The sequence below is a fragment of the Strix uralensis genome, chromosome 4, assembly GCF_047716275.1.
Source record: "Strix uralensis isolate ZFMK-TIS-50842 chromosome 4, bStrUra1, whole genome shotgun sequence".
NCBI classification, from domain to species: Eukaryota; Metazoa; Chordata; class Aves; order Strigiformes; family Strigidae; genus Strix; species Strix uralensis.
In genome coordinates this window covers 74,001,780-74,022,818 of record NC_133975.1, presented here as the reverse complement: position 1 = coordinate 74,022,818, position 21,039 = coordinate 74,001,780, and the positions used below count along the sequence as shown (strand labels likewise).

General features: G+C 36.0%; 1 protein-coding gene across 3 annotated transcripts in view; it reads left to right on the top strand.

Annotated features, from left to right (window-relative positions):
- Positions 1-21,039, top strand: part of SCLT1 (sodium channel and clathrin linker 1) — a 46,341-nt gene that overhangs the window by 1,947 nt on the left and 23,355 nt on the right. For all 3 annotated transcript variants that reach the window (XM_074867310.1, XM_074867308.1, XM_074867309.1), the window contains 11 exons: positions 1,676-1,743; positions 2,445-2,497; positions 3,411-3,480; positions 4,514-4,569; positions 4,945-5,077; positions 5,857-5,979; positions 8,101-8,166; positions 10,802-10,872; positions 16,821-16,911; positions 17,083-17,174; positions 18,858-19,035. In XM_074867310.1, coding sequence (XP_074723411.1) covers positions 1,676-1,743; positions 2,445-2,497; positions 3,411-3,480; positions 4,514-4,569; positions 4,945-5,077; positions 5,857-5,979; positions 8,101-8,166; positions 10,802-10,872; positions 16,821-16,911; positions 17,083-17,174; positions 18,858-19,035 — 1,001 coding nt within the window. The remainder of the gene's footprint in view (positions 1-1,675; positions 1,744-2,444; positions 2,498-3,410; positions 3,481-4,513; positions 4,570-4,944; positions 5,078-5,856; positions 5,980-8,100; positions 8,167-10,801; positions 10,873-16,820; positions 16,912-17,082; positions 17,175-18,857; positions 19,036-21,039) is intronic.

Sequence of the window (21,039 nt, the reverse complement as noted above, 5' to 3'; positions counted from 1 at the left end):
ATTTTCATTATAAGCTGCTAAATACATGGGACTTTTATCAGAATGTATTTAATGATTTACTGTTGAAGCTGAGTACATCTGTAAGGGGTGTTTAAGATTTGTCCCCCTTTGCACCTATGGCCTCTCATGTTTGCAGACTGCTTTGACTGGTGAGGGCAGCTACTTTCTCCTTCCTGTTTCTTGGCATCCTTTTATTATTACCTCCTTTCTCTCTCCTCTGTTTTCTTCCTATACCCTCTCTTAGAAGATTAGAACCAGAAAAAGAACCATGAGATGCATATCAAGAAAAATAAGCAAGACGTTGTTTTAAATTGAAATGTATGCATTACCTTCCTGACTTCCTTTTTCTTCCTTTTTACCCATTCCAGTTACAAAGGTGTCACTCGGATTCTTATAAAATAAAATGGAATATTTCAGTTGGAAAGGACCTACAACAATCTCTTAGTCCAACTGCCTGACCATTTCAGGGCTGACCAGAAGTTAAAGCATGTTGTTAACAGCATTGTCCAAATGTCTCAAATACTGACAGGCTTGAGGCATTGACCACCTCTCTAGGAAGCCTGTTCCAGTGTTTGACCACCCTCTCAGTCAAGAAATGCTTCCTAATGTCCAACCTAAACCTCTCCTGGCTCAGCTTTGAACCATTCCCACACACCCTATCACTGGATCCCAGGAAGAAGAGCTCAGCACCTCCCTCTCCACTTCCCCTCCTCAGGAAGCCGTAGAGAGCAATGAGGCCACCCCTCGGCCTCCTTTTCTCCAAACTAGACAAGCCCAAAGTCCTCAGCTGCTCCTCACAGAACATCCCTTCCAGCCCCTTCAGCAGTTTCGTTGCCCTCCTCTGGAGGCATTCAAGGACTTTCACATCCTCTTAAACTGTGGGGCCCAGAACTGCCCACAGCACTCAAGGTGAGGCTGCACCAGTGCTGAATACAGCAGGATGATCACCTTTTCTGACCGGCTGGTTACGCTGTGTTTTTGTTAGATCAAGGATCCCTCCATGAACAAGTGGAAAGATCTGTTACTTCTCCCTTCCAGCCTTCTGCTGGTTCTTTCGTTTGTAGTACAAGTAGTCTCTGAAATTCCCATAGCCAAAGTTAGATGAGTAAGGAAGAGCGACACCTTAGCTGATGTTCCCAGCTCAGCAGTGTGAAATTACTCATTATGCTTTGCTGCTTACAGACTACATTTCTTCATTCTTGTTGGTGTTTCTTCTGGATATACTTGCCTGCTCGGATCCATTTATCAGTGAAGCTCTCTTGACCTAAGTTTCTTGAAAGTTTGTTGAAAACTGCAGGGTTGAGTTCCCAACAGCAGGTTAATTGTCAAACATTCAGCTGATTGAATTGGACACAGTGTGATTTGTTGCACCCGGACCTGGTGAATCATTAAGATGTGTATGTGTTTTTGTGGGTTTTCTAGGCAGAAACTTCATTTTTAAAATCTAAAAAAAAAGGAATGTGAAAGAAATAGAAATCATTATTATTACACAGTCTTTGTAGGCTTTTTTCCCAGTCCTATTTTAATTAAATTAATTGTGCTAATAGAAGAATTTTATGATGTTGTGTGCCTTCAAAGCACTAAATGTGTTAAACTTATTTCTGACTGCCAGTCAGATTTATCTAGATAGTGGCCCATGTTGTAGCTATGATTCTCAGACTTTCGTATTTTTCAGATCAGAGGCTAAATATGGGACTTGGACAGTATGAAACAGATGAGATTTTAAAAGCTACTGCTGAGCAGGTATGTGAACTCGGGGATGGAAGTAGTAAGAATTTTTGTGATGAGGTTTTGTGACGAACATCTTTGCACACATAGAGCACAAACCACTTCAATGTGGCCTTGCTTTGGTTCCATCACACAACTTTAGGGTTGCTTGTTGTTTTTCCAAGCAGCAACAGCAGAATAAAACTGTCATAACAGTGAATTCTGGTATTTCGGATACATTTTCAGCAGTTTGTCACATGCGGAAGAACATAGCCCTGTATGAAAGAATACTTGATTCCTACTTTAGTAGCCTTTTCCACTTTTATAGACTTCTCTTTTCAAAGAGACTGGTCTCATGTTGAGATAACTTTTCATGCTGGGTACTGTAAGCCTGTCTGCAAGCCTGTGCAGAAGCAAGGACATCACCACTTTCCTGATGCTGAAATGCATGGAAATGAACTTAGCACTTACACAAACTTGTGAGTGTTCTTTAAAGAGCCAGGTGATTCCCTCTCAGATGCAATTATGCTTTATATCAGAGCATCTTGAAAAAAATATATTATTTTTTCAAATTGAGCCAGGACTTAAAGATTTTTGAACATAAACCTGGAACTGATCATGTGGGATATTGCATATGATCACAGTACAGGCAGAACAGCAGCTTTGGGTTGCATATAAAAATTTAAAACTACATGTAGTCATGTGCAAGTACTAATATACAAAGTATACCATTACAGAAAAATGCCCCTGGTGGTGATGGCATATCAGGATCCCGGATGATGGACCAAAGGTAACTGATTTCAAATTATAAGTGGGAATACTACAAAGTATTTAAAAGAAATTGTCATATGTTTTTAAAAGTGTAAATATCCAGGTGAGCCTTGTCTTATGTACATGTGTTCACAGCTCTGAGAACTTGTGAATGGAGGTCTGTAAAAGTGTTGCTGTAGCCCTTGTTTATAGATACTATTCTGTTTATTCAGTACATTAAATGCATGACTTTTCTACAATCTGTAAAATAAAGGATGAGATATGAATGAAGGGATTTTTATAGTCTACACTTTAACATAATAAACAAAAGTGCTGGTAAGACTGTACTGATCTAGGTAACACAGGTAACTGCTGACTGTTGAGGTCAGGTGGATGTATTTAAAAATATTTATTTGACAATCTTGAACTAACAGTTGCATATTAGGAAATTGTTTAATAATCATTGTCACTTTTTTTTATAAAATAACCTATGCTTTCTTGTTAGCTTTTAAGGCATTATCAGTCTAGACAAATACAGAATTTTCAGAGAATTATTCTTGATTTACAAAAATATTAGGAAGGAAGAATTATATAAATAGGAGGATATTATTTTATGTTGTCTTACAGGCCGCTTTACTGTCGTATGTGAAAGCAGTAACAAAGTCTAGTCTAATCATTTGGGATTCTCTGTATGAAATATTAATGTAGTATTAATGCTCATTTATAGCATCCCATGTTCTAGTTATACAGGAAGTCTGCTGTTAATGATCATACTTTAGAAGTAGTAATTAAACTTACTAATTTGATTCTGGTGCATGTTGAGCTTGGAAACAAAGAGAAGTGACTGGTTTGTTCTGTTCTCTAGATTAAGAATTCTTTAAAACTAGTTAATTATCAGAATAATGTTTTAGCATTTACAAAATTTCTTCTACTTATGTTTTTCAACTTTTTAGCTTGTCAATTCTAATCACAGAGTACGATAAACACTTGGAAGAAATGAGAGAACAGCTGCAGCTTTATCAGGTATGGATGTTTCTAACATTTCAGACTGTATATTCTTAGCATTTTACAGTATTAATGTCTAGGCCATTAGCTCTTGTCAATAAAGGAAAGTATGCCTACACCATGCTTCACAAACTTGCTGGACTGCAGACTGCCTCAAACGGATGAACAGAGAACTTTCTATGACAAGATTGGGAGATTGTCCAAATTGTAGATTACCGTGTGTTTGGAGAAGCAGTGCTGTGAAATGAAACGTGCATGCTTTACTTCTCTTACAGGTGTTCTGGTGTGGTTGCAGGTACCTTTTCTGGGTGACATTCAGACAAGGCAGCTATTTGCGCCTCTCAGCAGCTCAGTCTTGCAAGTATAGGTACACCCAGCCGCCTTCATTCTTAATAATTCTTCACTGTTTATTATTGTAGAGGCTGAGGTGGAGGGGGACTGTCCTCCTTTCAACCACAGAAAAATGAAACTTTTTAATGCTTCATATGGTCACCGAAAAGTGATTAATAATTAAAACCTGTGGTATACAGAAAGCAATCTTTACTTGTGATCTACAAGCAGAAGTTATACTCTGGCTTTGGTTTAATGCACTTAATTTGTTTGATCTGTCCATCATAAAAATTCTGCAAATACAGTCTCCAAGCTTGGCCAATTTCAGAAGGCACCATGGTTTCGTTGCACTATTTAGTTAACAAAACAGTCATGTCATGTAACTGAAGTTTTTCCTCAGTTAATTCCTAAACTCTTTTTTCAAATGCTTACTGCATAAAAGATGAGTTATCTACCGTATCCCTAAAAAAACCCTTGAGTTAATTAAAAATCCACCCTTAAAAGCTATAAGAATTCCAAAAGGTATGTTTAATGCTCATAATAACTTCTGAATGCTTAGGTATAACAGGACTTAGCAGCAGTTTAATTTAAGTGGCACCCTGTGACTTTCCTTAAAAAAGAAAGTGATTTTTATTTACTGTATTATGCTGAATTAGATTGTCCATCTTTTAGAGTATGAATCACTTAAATGAGTGCTTACTCTTGCATGTTTTTGTGTTAGGAACAAATGAGGCAGATGAGACTAAAATTTGAACAAGTCACCAAGGAAAATGAAAGGTAAATAATTGCACTGCCCTGTTACTACTGCTGGTTTTGTTGATTTCTAAACCTTAAAAAGCTTTTTTATAGGACCTTGAAGTCTTTTGTATCTGCTTAATGGCTGAGGATTTCATACTTGTGAGCTTAATGTTAGAGTCTTTAAGTGTTTAATATAGATTACAGCACCAGGGTAGGCAATGTAACCATATCTCAAAAAGAAGTAGGTATTAAACTATTTCACACTGTCTATTGTGTTTATAGAATGTAACTTAAGAGATTTAAATATGACTTAGAAGTAAATAGTATGTACAGATTGAAGGTGCAGTATGCTTCACTTGTTAAAAATCCCCTGTTAAGTCGATACTTGGCTGAACTTAGTTCTTTGAATTTCAGTCTGCATGCAGAGTTGAAAGAGGCTCTTAAGAAGCAACTGGAGGCTCTTCCTTTCGTGCCTCTAGAAACCGATATTGCTGCAGATGAAGGCATAGTGAGAAACCTTCAAGAACAACTACAGCTGGCGAATCAAGTGTGTGAGATGAAACATTTGTACTGGTTTATTTCTCTTGTTGTGCCTTGGCAGATTAGGGAAAGCTGTCTTATTTCTTGGTTCAGAATTCATTTGTTTAGAATTTCTTGAGACTATTTTGAGGCCCTCTTGATTCTCTGTAGATAAAGAAACAAGTACTTATACTTTCAACTTAAAGACCTGAAGGGAGTTCATGTAAGAAGTTTTTAATATTAACTTGTGCCTGTAACTTTACCTAGTTGACTTGATCTTTATATTGAATTCCTGACCAGGAAATTAATGAAATACTTTGTTCAATTCAAGTTTTTGTAGTAGCTTGTCATTTTAATGAAAAACACTGTAATGTGATATGAGGAAGCAACTATATGTGGGGTAGCAAAAATGATATTTAATCAAAAAATAAGCACATTTTGTTGAGATTATTAAAACAGTGTATTAACCCTGTTGCGTATGATTAAGTTGAAGTTAAATTGACAGCTGAACTTTGGTATTTGAGTATTATATGCTGTAGGCCTACAGTAAATGACTGTGAAAGTTTGAGCTATAAAAAAAAATCTGGGAAACTTGCAGTTGTAGGTGGAATTTGAACTTGTAAGCATCTGTTTTTCTGCATCTGAATTTGTTATTTTGTCTGTGTAGTTGTAACATGTGCAGAGAAAAGTACAGAAAATGGCATTTCTTCAAAATAGAAGTTAAGACTTCTCTTTTTAGACAATGATAGTTGAAAGTATATGTGCTATAATATAATATTCTATACAAACCATTGTTCTGTAACTTAGGAAAAAGAACAAGCAATAGAGCTCTGGCAGACTGTATTACAGGAGCATGCTCAACTCCAGCAGCAGTACGAGGAGCGTGGGACTGAAACGCAGATTCACGTGGCTGAAAGTCAAAAGCAGAAAGTAATTTTCGTGTATATTGTTGTTGATTTTGAAATGTTTTTCTATACTGTTAAGATTCTGGGTCTGTGTGTAGTCAAAATGAAGTGTGGGGGGGTTCTACTAGTCCTGTTAATTATTTTCCATAATAGTCATGTGAAGTTGAGTGGCCATATGTGGTCACTGATTCATCAGCTAAATGCATTGTTACAATTGGAAAAGTTCTTTATTTGAAATATATGGACAGGAACGTGGGGAAGGCACCGGGTCAATCTTAGTGCCTAGATACATATATGTGCACCAGATATGCATATACATATAAATAATTGTGTTTGAATTGCGTGGTTGGAAATCTGCAGTAGAGTTCAACATCTGAAAAAGCTGCTAAAGATTTCTGAATTCTAAGATAGAAGTCTTTCATGTTTTCTCTGATGTTTGAATCCTGAATTTTGTCTGTAAGATCATAGTGGGGTAGTGGGAAAAATAGCCTCTATTTCCTGTTGTCATTCAGTAAAGAAGTGTGTGTAAACAGGTGAATCACAGAATCATCTAGGTTGGAAAGGACCTTGAAGATCATCTAGTCCAACCTTTAACCTAGCATTGGCAGTTTCCAACTACTCCATATCCCTCAGCGCTAAGAACCTGAAGGTTCAGGTTCACCAGTATTCTAATGCTAGCTTGTGTTCAGCAGCCTGTTTCTCTTCTGTTGTTTCTGGGCACAGCCCTTCAGAAAAGTTCATAAAACCCTTCAGGAAAGTTCATAAAAGCTGTTTTGCTATGATGAGCTGCGTAAAGATGTTCAGTGTGTGAAGAACTAATAGAAACTTCACACCTGTATGTACCTCGCTACAGGTATTTCCATGTCTGTAAAGAGATGCTACAAATTTTTGGACATTTCCATTTTCAAGTACGCTAGACTTGTGGGCACAGTTACAGCTCACCCATATAACACTTTTTTTTTTTACTGCTTTTTGATCTTTGTGGTATTGTCCAGCAATATGCTCTTTTCCCAGAAACAGGAAAAATATCTGTATAGCTATTGTGCTCTGTCAAGTTTCATAACTTCAAGTAATAGTTATGAAGATTCTCTTATCTACATGTAGTTCAACGTTTTGCTCCTGTTCCTTCCATTAGATTATTTCATGTGTTGCTTTGTCAGTTACTGGTAACACGCACATAGTAGAGCATACAGGGTCACTGGTAGCTGTTGGAGGGTTTAGGGCTGTCAGAGTCCACTTTCCATTCATAACTAAATTCTTGGTGGATTTTAATGTCATTGTAAGAAGAATGAGGTTGAGCTGCCTTTTATTTTTAAATACTACTGGTCTCCCATAGAAAATGGCTTTTCAGTTAAACTATTTTAGGTTTTGCTTTTAATGGAGGAACAGAAAATAGCTATCAGAGGTAAATAGAAATAGATGAGACCAACTAGAATTGGAATAGACAGAAAGCAAAGATGAAAGAGGATGCTGTTGTAAGGGTTGGGTGTAATAAATAAGGGAGTCGATAGAATAGGCTTCTGGCATATACTTGACCTTGAGACTGTTAGATAAACACAGCACAATTAGTAGGTATTCCAGCTCAGGGACCTGAGTCCTCTCTGTGCTCTGAAGACATTTGGCATGCTGCAGTTGATTTTTTCTGCGTTACACTAGTTTTCCTAGGACAACAGAGTTCATGTTCAGGGACTGAGGAGTTTAATCGAACAATTTTTTGTATGAACACAAACATCCTATATGTCAAATAGCAAATTAAACATGTCCATACAGGCATTTTGTAATTAAGGGGTGCGTGTCTGCTACTGTGCTTAGCAAAAATGCTTGTAGTAGCATCATAGTCTGTGTGGCTCTTCAAAGGCACTACTCGTGTACGCTTTCATATTCAGATAGTAAGTGCGTATGATTTTTGGAAGGAGGCAATTTTTAATTGAGTGAAATTCAGATACGTTTTTCAGTAGTAAATCTAATTTTCCAGATTATTAGGTCCACAGCTAACAGCAATCTAATTAAAATCTACAAAGGCATATAGAATTTCCTGCAACATGTATACATTTTTTTGAAAATGTTTTCAGTTCACTATGAACTTTATAATTATACACTCTTTATGGTGATAATGATTATAAGAAGCTCTGAATTATCTTTCTAGGATCAACTGACTGGCTTTCAACGGTTGACTCAGCAAGCGCATATAGCCCATGAGAAAATGGAGTCGGTAAGTAAAACTTTCTGAACAGTGACCTGGTAAACTTTTTTTTCCTAGTAGAACCTCAAATTATAAAAGAAAAGGAAAAAGTCCTTCATATATACTTGGCTGAAAAAGAAATTGTGCCACTCAGCTTTGCAAACTTCTCTAGGGACCTGTCAAAAATCAAGTAGTAATGGCTTTTTTTCCTGAACTCCAAACACCAGGTCAGGCTGGTTGTGAGGTTAGCTCCTTAATAGTATGTGAGCTCTTTCTTCAGGAAGTCAGTGGTAAGCTTACACTCAAAATTTTAGTATGTGGTGAGTGTACTTCAGTCACACATTATAAACCATCTTCACAAGGGAAAAATTTATTTAAATGATGACCTTTTATAGGCTAGCTCAGTCACATGTTTATCGATACCTAGTTTGGCACTGCTGGCTTCGGTGTCTTTGTCGTTGACCCTTTCAGGGATTTTTCTGAGCTCTACTCATCTTCCAGTGTTTCATCCATATCCTTAGATTGTGAGACTTCTTAGTCTCTAAGCTTTAGCCTAGGACTTCCAGGATTGACAAACAATTTTAATGTCATAGAAACACTGAGGTAAAAGACTTGAAGTTCCTGGCTGAGTAGCTTCTCTGAAAGACATGATTCCTATGTTATTTCTGATTAATGTTTGTCTTAGATACTGGCAGTGCAAAAAGACTCCTAACCTAGTCTAGGCAGTCTACTGTCTTCTGTGGTTATTGCTGGAACCTTTTTTCATCACATCTGACCTCTTGTTAAAATACAAGCCTGTTTCTTTGGTGTGAAATATTTGTAGGTATGAAGGAAGGATTACTGCACTCTTTGTCATGGTGCCTCTGTTATTGAAAACTTTTATATTGCCATCTTTTCCCTTTCCCTGCTTTTTCTATTCTGTTCAAGCAAGTCAACTCTTTAAATGTTCTCTGACAATGTTTTCAAAATGTCTAATCATTCTTCTTGCTTATCTTTAAATTCTTTCCAGTTGTGCCATCATTCTTGATCTATGGTGCTGGAAATAGCACAGTACTCCAATTGAGCCCTTGCCAAGGTTGAGTAGTATATTGCAGATTACTACAGAATTGTATCTTGAAAGCAGTTGTCCTATTTACAAGCTATTTCATTAGTATTGATAAAAGCAAAATAATGCTCTCAGAGAGGAACTTTTGCCTTCTGTTGTCGGTGATGGTCTCACAATTAACTTTCTCTGAAGATAGATACTTTAGAGTTAGGGGGGGTTGCTGTCTGAAAACAATCTCAAGCAAATACTATTATGAGCTTTTAAAGCAATTTTGCTGAGGATTTGGAAGTTACAGACTGATCTGCAGTTACAAGCAAATAAGTAATAGGTACCTCAAAAAAATCAGAATCACCAAATGCTTAAAATCATAAAATTGAAAAGAGGTGATGCAGAGAGGAGAGAGTGAACTCTTTGAAAGAGATGAAACAGACGATGTTAAGATAAATGTAATCCATTTGTTTGGTTATCAAAAATACATTTAGCAAGGTCTGTTACCAAAGGCATAAATGTCATGCAATAAAGAAGCATGCCCTTTTTTGAACTAACAAACTGAAAAATAGGAAGTTAAGAGACAGAGTAATTAGGTTTTTTATTGTGGTAAAACAGCTGTGTTTCCTAGATGTGCTCAGGTTAGAGTTGATCAGGATATTTATAAGTGTTCTGGAAATGAGATTCAGTATTGAGGTAACAGTGTTCACTACTGATGTTAAACTATTTAGGGTAGTGAAAACTGAAGTAAACTGCAGAAATTTGCAGAAATTTCTCATGATATTGAGAAATATACTCATTGAGAGTTCTCAATATACTCATGATGTTGAGTATTCGGGTGAATTTTGTCTGACATTTCACTGGTATTAGTAAAAAAAAAATTATGTATGTGGGCAAGAGGGAGCTTTCACTTTGGGTACTCTGGTCTTGAAATTAACCACTCAAGGTAACTGAGAACTAGGAAGTATCTGAAAACGATTCTTAACAGTCAAAAAAGCAAGAAGAATGTTAGCAATTATTGGGAGGGGAGTGGGAAGGAATATGTTGTGCATAAGTCCACGGTACAGTAGCTTCTTGAATGCTGCCTGCAGGTGTGGTCATCTCTAATATCTCAGTGTAAGGTCTATGTAAGATCTAGTAAAGGTTAGTAGGGTAACAAAAAGTATGAAGTGACTTTCCTTCGACTGTCTTCTCATTTGAGAGTGACCCCTTCAGCGCTATGACTGGTATAGAAAGAATGAAGGAGGAGCAATTGCTCCTTGTTTCTTGTCTCTAAAAGAAAGGAATTGTTTCCAGCAACATGTGGTCCACTGTGGTAGTCATAGCCACAAGGTATGCTAGACACCTAAACTAGATGGGAATGCAGGTAGTAGGTCTGAGCTATTACAATTCTCACTTCAGAAGTTCTTACGCTACCAAAATCTTGGAAAGAAGGGAAGGATCACTCTGCATTTGCTTTTCTAAAACACTCTACCTAAACCTTGGCACTTGGAGACCAGCCACAGTGTTAAATAGACCTTATTGGCTATTTTTATGGTATTATATTCTGTAGAAATGCCCTATAACAATTCTGAATATATAACATTTTCAACACAATAAGGCAAACGTTACAAATGTCTACTTATTTTTCAGAGCCATCAACAGTTTCTGAAAACTGTAACACAACAGAATGTGGAACTAGAGCAGCTACAAAAACAACTGAGGTATAAACCAGGCAATTTTAAAAATCATTAAGTATCTTTTCTATAGCTTTTTCTAACCTGCTGCTGTATTGTGGGCCTTGTTTGTACTGCAAACTGACTTGATAGTGATAGTTACAATGGTTTCAGTTAATTCCTCTTAAGTTTGTTACAAATATGTGCATCATTAGTGTGAGGCTAGTGTATTTCTGGGTAGCATTGTTTGGTTCAGCTGTTTGCTGAAATATTCAGCATTTGACCTTTGATTTAAAACAAACAAAGTGTCAGTATCACAGCAAGATTGACTCTGAAGATAAGTTTTCATTAGAATACAATTTGCTCAGAATCCAGTTACATAAATACTTGTTTCTGAAATTTGAATGTTCAAAGTCTTAATGTTTTTAATAAAATTTCCATTCACTGTTTCTCAATAAAGAGATCTAAACCATAGGGTCTTTGGAAGTTAGAGGTAAGGGAAACCGTTAATTATATTCCTGAAGTATATCAAAGCGAATGAGAAAAATACCTGTGACAGTTTCATGATTATTTGTATTTACAGCCATAGTCTGTTCAATGACAGTTTACTGTGTATGTTAACTCTTTTAGTGGTAGCTGAGGTCAAACTAGAATTTAATTTCAGTTCAATAGTGGATTTGTGTATTGACAATAAGAAGGAAATAGATTCATTATCAACCAGTGATAATTTTTTTGTATAGCATTACCTAAAGCTTTAAATAAGCTTTTAAAAATACACTTCTAAGTTTATAAGCTTAAAATTTATAATGTACTTAAATTTTAGTTTCATTATTAAATTTTCCTTTGATTTTAGTGATTTTAATTTCCTTTGATACTGTAATTTAAAATATTTAATATGGTTGGACTGCTATGATGTTTTAATTCATTTTATCTTTCGATTTTTAAAGAATATCACCCCAAAAATTATGAAAATAACTTCCATTTTTATGTAAGCAGTTAAAGATGGCTGTATGTTTGTTCATACACTTAATTTTGTATGCAGCTTCTGCAGGTAATGCTGGTATTTGGAAGCCTAGGTTGGCTGAATGCATGCTGATACCGATTTTATCCCTGTAAGAAAGAATGGCTGCATCAGATGTTCCCTCTCCTCTCTTCCAAAACCATACAAAAATGCTACATGAAGAGCAACTGGATCTCTTGTAATGCTGAGTGATTATCACTGTAAAGATTGGGCATCATACAAATTTCAGCATCTGTTTAATGAATCTAGTTGTACTATTTGTAGATGTTAAAGTTACTCTGTCATAATACAGTAAAAGATACAGGTTTAGAGTGAATGAACAGATTCATTAGTGCTGAATATTGGTCATTGTTGGATATTTATTAATCACTTTTAAAATTGGTCTTTTTTTGAGATTGATTGTGTCCAAACTTTCTTGCTGTTAAAGCAATAAAAATTAGCAGCTTCTAGTATTAAGCTTTCATCCCCTACTTGGTACATTATGGTTTACTTGAATCTTATTTGTTTCAAACAATGTTTATTTTTACATTTCCTTTATACAATAAATTTAGGACCAGAACCTGCTTACAAATGCCAAATACCTCAATCACTGAAGATGTGTTTTTGTGAGGGACTTGTTAGCATCTCTAATTTTTATTAGCCAAGATTTTTCCATGGAAAAACTGTTTTCAAAAATATTGTGTTCTGGAGAAGGAAAAGGTTGTGACAAACAATCAAAGATGAAAGGTGCTATTCAGGGTATTTGCTAAAATAAAGTATTTCCAAACTCAGTCATCACTTGCAATTTGCTTGTGCATGCTACCACTTAATTCCTAAAAGGGAAGGAACAACATTTTCATATCCCTACTTTTTGGGAATTTCTTTCCTTGCTGAGGATGTTGGTATTGAATTACTGGTTTGGTATCTCATTCATCTATAAATCTTTGGTCCTGCGTTGACATGCTTACATTGACTCATGTAATAAGTGGGTATGAAAGCAGTTAGCATTAACTGAACCGATTTTAGACATTCAATAAATGCTATCAACATTCAGTTTTACGGCATTTCTAAACCTCTCAGTGGTTTTGATTAAAAAACAAAAAAAAAAACAAAAACAAAATCAAAAAACAAAACTTAAAATCATTCAGGTTGTAGTTGAGCAGCGGGTTGAATGTTTTTGTCAAACTTACAGATGTCATGATTTCCCTTGGTCTCATCTTCATTTCCGTTTTAGGCTCGATCCTTGGAGTTATATGAAATTCCTTAATGATACCACTTTGATCAAGTAATTTAGGGTATGGCATGACAACCAAAATGGCCACACTCTTTGATTCCTAGCCATGCATACACACAAGGATCTGTGTAACTGTCTATATGGCCATGAGTGTGGATAGTAGAAGGAAATTGCATGTTTTCTGCTTAAACTACTGCTTCAGGAAGAAGATATATTAAAAGGTAGAAGTCCCTGGGACTGGCTGAAAGCTAGTGGAGCATCTTGATCTGAGCTTTTACTTACACATGCCCAAATATATATGCATATTTTTTTATTGCTGCTTTATAATTAGTGAAATTGTGAGTGAATTTAGACTTCCATCTAAGTATCCACAGGGCTGGAGTAGTCATCTTCCTTAGCCTTTCAGAAGGCCAATTTCTCATTTAGTATGTTCTAGCTGAACAAGACTGTTCAACATGTGGCTTAAATCAATCAAAGCACTTAACTGCATTCCATTAATCAGAAAAGGGACAATCACTGGCCTATACATTAATGATCAATATTAATAATATAAAAGGTAAACTATGATACTAGGCATTCGTAATATATTAATAAACAAACAAAAACAGCCTTCTGTAATAGATCCTATGAATTACTGATCTCACATGCTCTTTCTTGCTTGCTTTTACATAGGTGCACACACCCTCTCTCAGAGGAAGCAGGGATCTGTGCACAGATATTCCCTTTTTGGGCAGTACGTGTTTCCCAGTCAGCTCACCCCTCCTGCCTGAGGTGTGGGTGCTCCAGCTTTAGGTGGACCTGTGCTCCTTCCTCAGGTCTGCTAGTTGTGTCCTGCTGAGCACACGCCCTGTGAGTTCCCATACACGTATCTGATACGTTGGTCCCCATTTATTACACCCTGGGCTGTCAGTCTGCCAGCTGGGTGCAGGGCTGCTCCTGATGTCTGGTGGGGTGGTTGTTCTCAGGCTTGAGAGAAGGTGACAATGCCCATGGGGTGACTCCTGGCAGGGTCAAACACAGCTTCACTGCTGGGCTGTCACGCTAAGGTCTGTTACCCACAGTCACAAATTTTCATGTTTCCTTTCAAGCTGTCATCTTCTCAGAAGTCTGTAACTGTTTTATCTGGCTGGTGATGATCATGAGCAACCTTTGCCATTGTTACTCTCCCCATAGTGATCTCAGTTTTGGGGAAAATGGCTCTCAGAGGGATTTTGCCCCTCTAATTATGGGCACTGATTACACTGACATTCGTCTCAGATCAGCTAAAAGTTCTTGCAGCCCTAAAACCAGTACTATGTTATACTCACAAAGCTCATGACAGCAGCTCTATATAGTAAGTGTTGCAGTGATTCTCAAAGAAGTCTGGAATATTTTCACCAGTTGCTTCGCTAATATGAAGTTGCATAGATGTTGTTTGCATGGATTATATAGCATATATTGCAGACAATTCTAATCCTTTTGGATGTTTTTAATAGGTTTACATTGATTTATATTGATAGAGTAACAAGTCTGAAGAGGAAAAGTAGATTTACTTATTTTTAAAAAAAAACCAACTTGTGTATAACAATTTAGGTTTGATTTAGGTTTGTATGGCATAGGTTAAGTGTAATTTTGGAGCTTTCCATATTGCTGAATTGATAGTGTGTTGATAAATTTTAGATATGTTAAGATTAACATATAGCAAAGTATCCAATCTGACACATGTAGCCATAGAACACTTGAAACATGCTCCTGACGTATTGACATATCTCCAGTATGCGTGTCTAAAGGAAGACAGCTAGATTAAGTTTTGACAGGTAATCTGGGGAAAAGGAGACCAAATCAAGAGTTCTGTTGGAAGTTATTTTCAGGTTGATATTAGCTTTTATTCTTTAGATCAGAAGCTGACCTTACCCAAAATAAAAAATTAAAATTTGAGCAAATACCCCTGAAGAAGTGTTTGAGAACTGAGTCATTGCTTCTCATCAATGTTAACATAAACTCAATGTAAAATGTACAGTTACACTATAATATTTGCATACTATTTATGTACTATTACTCTAGCTATTAAAGGGTCATAATTTGCCATGCATAGAGACAATGTAATATTTGATGTACTTCTGTAGAGAAATTAGGTTTGAACAGATTTCACTTATTTATATGCTAGAATTTTTATTAAAACATTTATTAGCGCTTTAGTGTTTTGAAGGTCTGTTGTAAACGGTTAATAATTTAGTTCACTGCATTATTGTTCTCTTGAATTAACTACTAGCAGCCATCTCTGGAGAGGGGATGATTAACAGTCAGTGATCAAATGGTCTTCTCTGGTGACGTGAACTGTTGAGTTCAGCTGCAAGTATTAAAAATGTTTTCATCTATAGGCTAATGAAATATTTTAAAAGATCTGTAGATAAAACATATAAACTAAGAAACTTGGCATTGCTGGGACATGCATCTGCATTTCAGAATGTTAAAGCTTTTAAACAGACATGACTTGCCAAGATTCTTTTAAAGATATATTGCACAGTGAAGAATAAAAGTGCATCTTTAGAATCAATTTGTTGCCTGTTAAACACACATCTCTGAATTTGGTCATTAAAATGCGTTTTTAATACTTAAGTTGTTCTGAGTTTTATGACTATTTTTTTCTTATTTTTCCCTTCTAATGCTGGGTTTTGAGTTTTTGTATTGTTTTACAGCACATTTTAAATATTTTTGAGGAAGTAACTTAAAGTCCTCATAAATTCAACAATACTTTTTGTAGGAGAAAGGTGCACGGTTTGGCTGGAGTAAGATTAAAGTTTTGGACCTGCAATGAGGACCACGTGTCTAAGAATGGTTATCTTTGGTTTTGCTTTTTAAAGAAATTATAACAAAATTAGCTTTTCTGATTAATTAAAATGAATGTAAGTATTTGCTGTGGAATTGCTGGGATTATATATATTTTGCTTAAGATTTTCATACAGGTATAATATGCTCTTGTCTTTTATGCTATTAAATCAAAATGATTATTTCTATAGGGAATTTTTGCTTGAATTAAGTATTTTCTAGCTTCCTTCATAACAATTAGTGCTCCAGTTTGTATTAGTTTATCTAATACGTTTGGTCTTTTTTAACTTTATCATACATTCAATCACTGGTCTTTAAATTTAGCCTAATATACAGCCTGAATAAATGGGTTACATGCCATGTGAAATACTCTCTCTGTCTTTCTGTTCCCAAGTCGGAGGAGTAGGAGTGTTGCTCATTTCAATAAGCTTTTCTACTGAGGAGAAAGTCTGATTCATTAACTAGTCCTTTTTTTTTTCCTTTTTCTGTTTCAGCTTATAAAACCTATTTAGATTACAAAGCACATCAGTTAAATTCTTCAGAAGTGGTTAATGATTTTTTTTTTTTTTAATTCCTAGTCAAATTGCTTTAGGAAGTAAAATTCTGAAAAAGATTTCTCTGTGAAGTGTCTGTGGCTAATTATATTTAAGTTATTGAATTAAGTTAAAGTTTTTGATTGCCTAGTCCTCCCAAATATTTGATCAATACACACACCTTCCTGTTAAGCTATCTTTAAGAAGTCTTTTCCACAGGACAATTGTTTCATGAATTTGGTATTCCTCTCTCACTGTGCCACATAGTAAGGAGGAGAAGGGGGAAACCTTTTCTGCCCTGTAGGAACAGTATTACAAAATCTAACTGCCCCTCACAGCTATTTCAGCAGAGTTGTAGTGGAGCCAGCTTTTTCCCCTATAGCAATTGAAATGTAATTCATAGACTTTTTTCTTTATACAGGCAGGCCAAAATAGATGAGCAGACAGCAAATGCTAAGATTGGTGAAATGACCAGATTGACGGAGAAGCTTCAAGGCCAGTTGGAGAGAAAGGTATTGTAGAGAAAGGAATACTTTTCTGTTGCAACTGAGTGGCTAGTCAATTATCTGAATGCTGACATTAAACTATTCACAAGTGTTCTCTAACTTGTTTTATGTTAGTATATCTTTAATTTGTTCAGGGAAGCTCAGACGGTGTCTGGATAACACATATATGCTTTCTAGGAAGAAGATGTGATATCTGCCCAGCAAAGAGAAGCAGCATCTGACAAACGCCTGCAGCAAATGCAGTCTAGTATAAAACAATTAGAAACAAGGTAAAGATAGCTCATTGGGTGTTAATAACAGAATACATGCAAGTGAGATAAAATACAACTTCTTTTCAGCCTCTGGATTTTGTGTTTCTGAGCAGTTCTGTTTTCTCAAAATACTTATGTCTGACTGCTCTCTGTCTTATTTGTTCTATTCTGCAGTCTTTCAGAACAACTTCTGATTTCAGTGTATTCAAAATGATAAAATAGACTGTCTGATTTTATTAACTGTAATGGAGAAAAAATGAGGCATATATTTTTAATTCTAGTGCATAATTTCTGGTCACTGAATTGTCATTAGCTTTAGGTGGAGTTCTAAAGAAAAACATTCAGACTGAAATTTGAAAATGTTTATGTAGACTAGCTGTTTTTGAGGTGAATACAGATTTTTCTTTCTGTGTCAATTAAGATTTGGTTTCAGGTCTTAGTTCAGCAATCTTCATACAAAAAAGATTATTTAATAAAACTGTTAAAGCACACTTCTTGACAATAAATGCTAGTTACAGAAGTACTTTGAGTTTCTGCTGAGGAGTAGAACTTTAATTCCAGCACTATCTACTGGAAGATCTAAGATTCGATCAGGTTCTTTCGTGTGGATTTTTTTTTCCCCTTCACTCTCCAAGGATATGACACTTAGCTGAGCACAGTGATTTTGATTCAAGTATCACGAACAGTTGAACATTAGTGAAATGACCTGATAGGTAAGAAGAATTTGTAAATTTCTTACTGAAATAGTTGTGTGACTGTTCATCTTCCCTTCTTGGTCACAGCCTTGTGAGCAGTATTAGCAGAGTCTTCAGTAACTCTAGAAACCAAACAATTAGTGGGGAACCAACCTTGTGACTATGTGGTCAAGTACTGCCTCGAGGAGTTGCTCAGGCTTATGTGGCTACCTCTACTTGATGAATATCACTGGCCTAAGCATTGTGGAGGCTCTTAAGTTTATTTTAGAATGTCTTAAAGATTAGCTAGTTTTATTATTTTCTGTAGGTTTTTGGTTCTACAAAAATTGTGCTTTGATTCTACAAAAATAGAGTGGTTGTCTTTCTTTGCGTGCTTGTAATAAAACATGTTAGAAAGTAAAAAAGCACGGCTGCTTCAAAAGGTAGCCCAAGTGTTGCCAAAGTGCTCACTGTGGGTATTTAGAACTGTGCACTTTATTGAACCAGCAGCATTTGTGGAACTTCCTGAGATATCTTTTTTTGAGGATACCCCTGAGGCAATCTTGCCCTTTCTCATGCCTACCAATACTGACAATCATAATTAAATAATAAGAATTTCTGAGATGTTGTAAAATTACCAGTGGTTTTCTTGTATTAATGGTATAGCTGCAACTTCATTGCCCACATCCAATTATTCCATTTCCTCCACAGAGGAAAACTTTATTCCTTCTGGGGCTGTTGTGTTCTGTTTTAATATAGAACGTTTCCAGTGATGTATCCCAGGATAAGTAACATTCTTCTAAGGTTCCTCTGAGATTAGAACGCTGAGTTAACTCCTTTAATTCTGTTTCTTTCTAGGACTTGATGAATATCAAACTCAAAGACTCTGTCCAAAAACAAGCAGAAAACCAGGAATGCGATTTTGGGAATTTAAGAATAAATACTTCGTATTATTTTAGTTTGAAAGAATTAGTGTCTTAATCAAGCATCTTATTGTTAAATGAGTAAAATTATTATGATCTTGTAGATTACGTGTTACTGTCCAAGACGCTGAACAAGTGAGGACAGAAAGAACAGCCCTGGAGAAACAAATTGGAGAGCTTCAGACAAAGTATGCTAATCTAGAAAGGGAGAAGTATGATGCTGCTGCAAAAGTGCAAGATTGCATACAGCTCTTAGAAGAAGCTAACCTACAAAAAAATCAGGTAAGGCAACAGATGAAGATATTTCTTAGATATTAGGATGCTTTCATCACTTGGAGTTGTGAAGTGCCTGATGATGTGTTCTTACAGGCATACGTGGCATTCACGACGAAGCTTCTTTTATGTCTGTTGTACCAGAATTAGTAACGCGTAAAATAGCGAACTGTGATATAACCATGCATTACTTGTCATACAGTATAAATTTCAAAGAATATGTTGAGTGCCTGGATAACAGTGATCTAAGTGGTAATACTGTACCTGAACTTGAATTTTTAAAAAATTTTGACAGAGTTTCTTAGCAAATATGTATAAACAAATTGGGCTGTCAGAATAAAAAGGAAAGTCCTGCTATGAATTTATAACTTATTAATGGTGAGGAAAGAAGAGCTAAACTAAAGGGACTTCTTTATTATATGATGGACATAGGTCACCAAGAGAGTGAGTTCTGTGTTCAGTTCTTAATTATTGAGAAGAAATCTGGAAAAGTGACTGAATAATGAGTGGGTGAAGCCTGCAGTCAGGGTAAAAATTGCAAAGGTGTTTATTAATGTATTACAAAATGGCAGAAGAAATTCCAGTGTGCCATACTGGGTGCTGAATTTAGTCTTACAAGTCAAAAAGCGGTTTAGGCGATGGTGTGGATGTCTCTTAAGAACACATTCATGCGATCCTCAGTGGTGCTCAATACAATTAATAGAATGTGCAGAATGAGAGAAATAAAGATGCCTTTAATCAAACTGCACCTTCATGTGCAGTTTTGATCAGCCTGTCTCAGGCAAGACATAGGAGAATTAGGAAAGTGTGGAAGGAGTCAACAAAGAAAACTAGATATGTGGAGAGGCCTTAAAATAAATTTTTATATACAATATGTGATTCAATTGGCATAGGATGATGCATATGCCAAACGTATAGATATGAAAACAGTCACATTAATGACAGGACAATCTATCAAAACTTCCTAAAGAACAGGGTCTAATCTAGCAAATCTTGACGTGTCTATTGATCCAAAAAAAATAGTTACCCTGTTTTCCCAGTTCTTAACTTTCCTGAAGTATCTGCGGTTTGCCCCTTTAGGAGGTAGGATACAGGGCTTGGTAAACTTTTGTCTAATATGGGCTCTTTGTGTTTTAATCCTAAACTTCAGTTCAAGTTCAGACTTTTAGAAATCTAATGAGTTGTGTTTGCTGGCAAGACAGAACCTTAATGCACATCTGATGATTGTAGCCATCAGTTAATGAAACCCAGTTTAGTTAATGCCTATGGGAATAAATGGAGAATCTTAGAATTCATTCTGTTTGGGCTAACATGTTGAACTGTTGAGCAGTTAAGGAGATAAACACTCCCTTTTAGTCTGAAGTTGCTTTTCAAACTTGAGGAGCCTCCTGAGTATCTAAACTAGCTTTTTACTTTTAACAGTTGGACTATTAAAGTTAGCGTTGCTCTTGCTAATTTCAGTTCTGTGACAAAGGAGGCAGACCTGCCTCCCTTTTTCTGACAGAAAAGGGAGCTAACTTCTTTAAAGAGATGCTGCTACCTTCTGCCCTGCTTACAGAATATAATACTGAATATTACAGAATATAATAAAATACTGACAAAGCTTTAGGGTTCTGGCCATTACTGCAGTTAAACTTCTGTGATTCTGGTTGTTATACGGAAGAGGATTATCATCCTGTAATAGTCTTTCTTTCCATATACTTATAGGCATTTAGGAAATGCTTTGGTGGCATCTTTTCATAATTTCCTCATAACTTTCTGCATCTCATTTGCTTTATGAACTGATCTTCTACAGTTCCCTTTACCTGTTAGGCTCTGGTTCAGAAAGGGGTGAAAAATGAAGTTTTCCATCCTCCAGCTCTTGGTGGCCACCTTTGGACTTGTCAGTTCCTTTTACTTAGTAAGAGATTTTGATCCTTAACAGCATTTCCCTACAGCCCAATACTGGGGAGAATATCAAGAATGAAAGGTAAAAATAAAGTAATTTTTTTCAGAGTTTAAAAACCAGAAAAC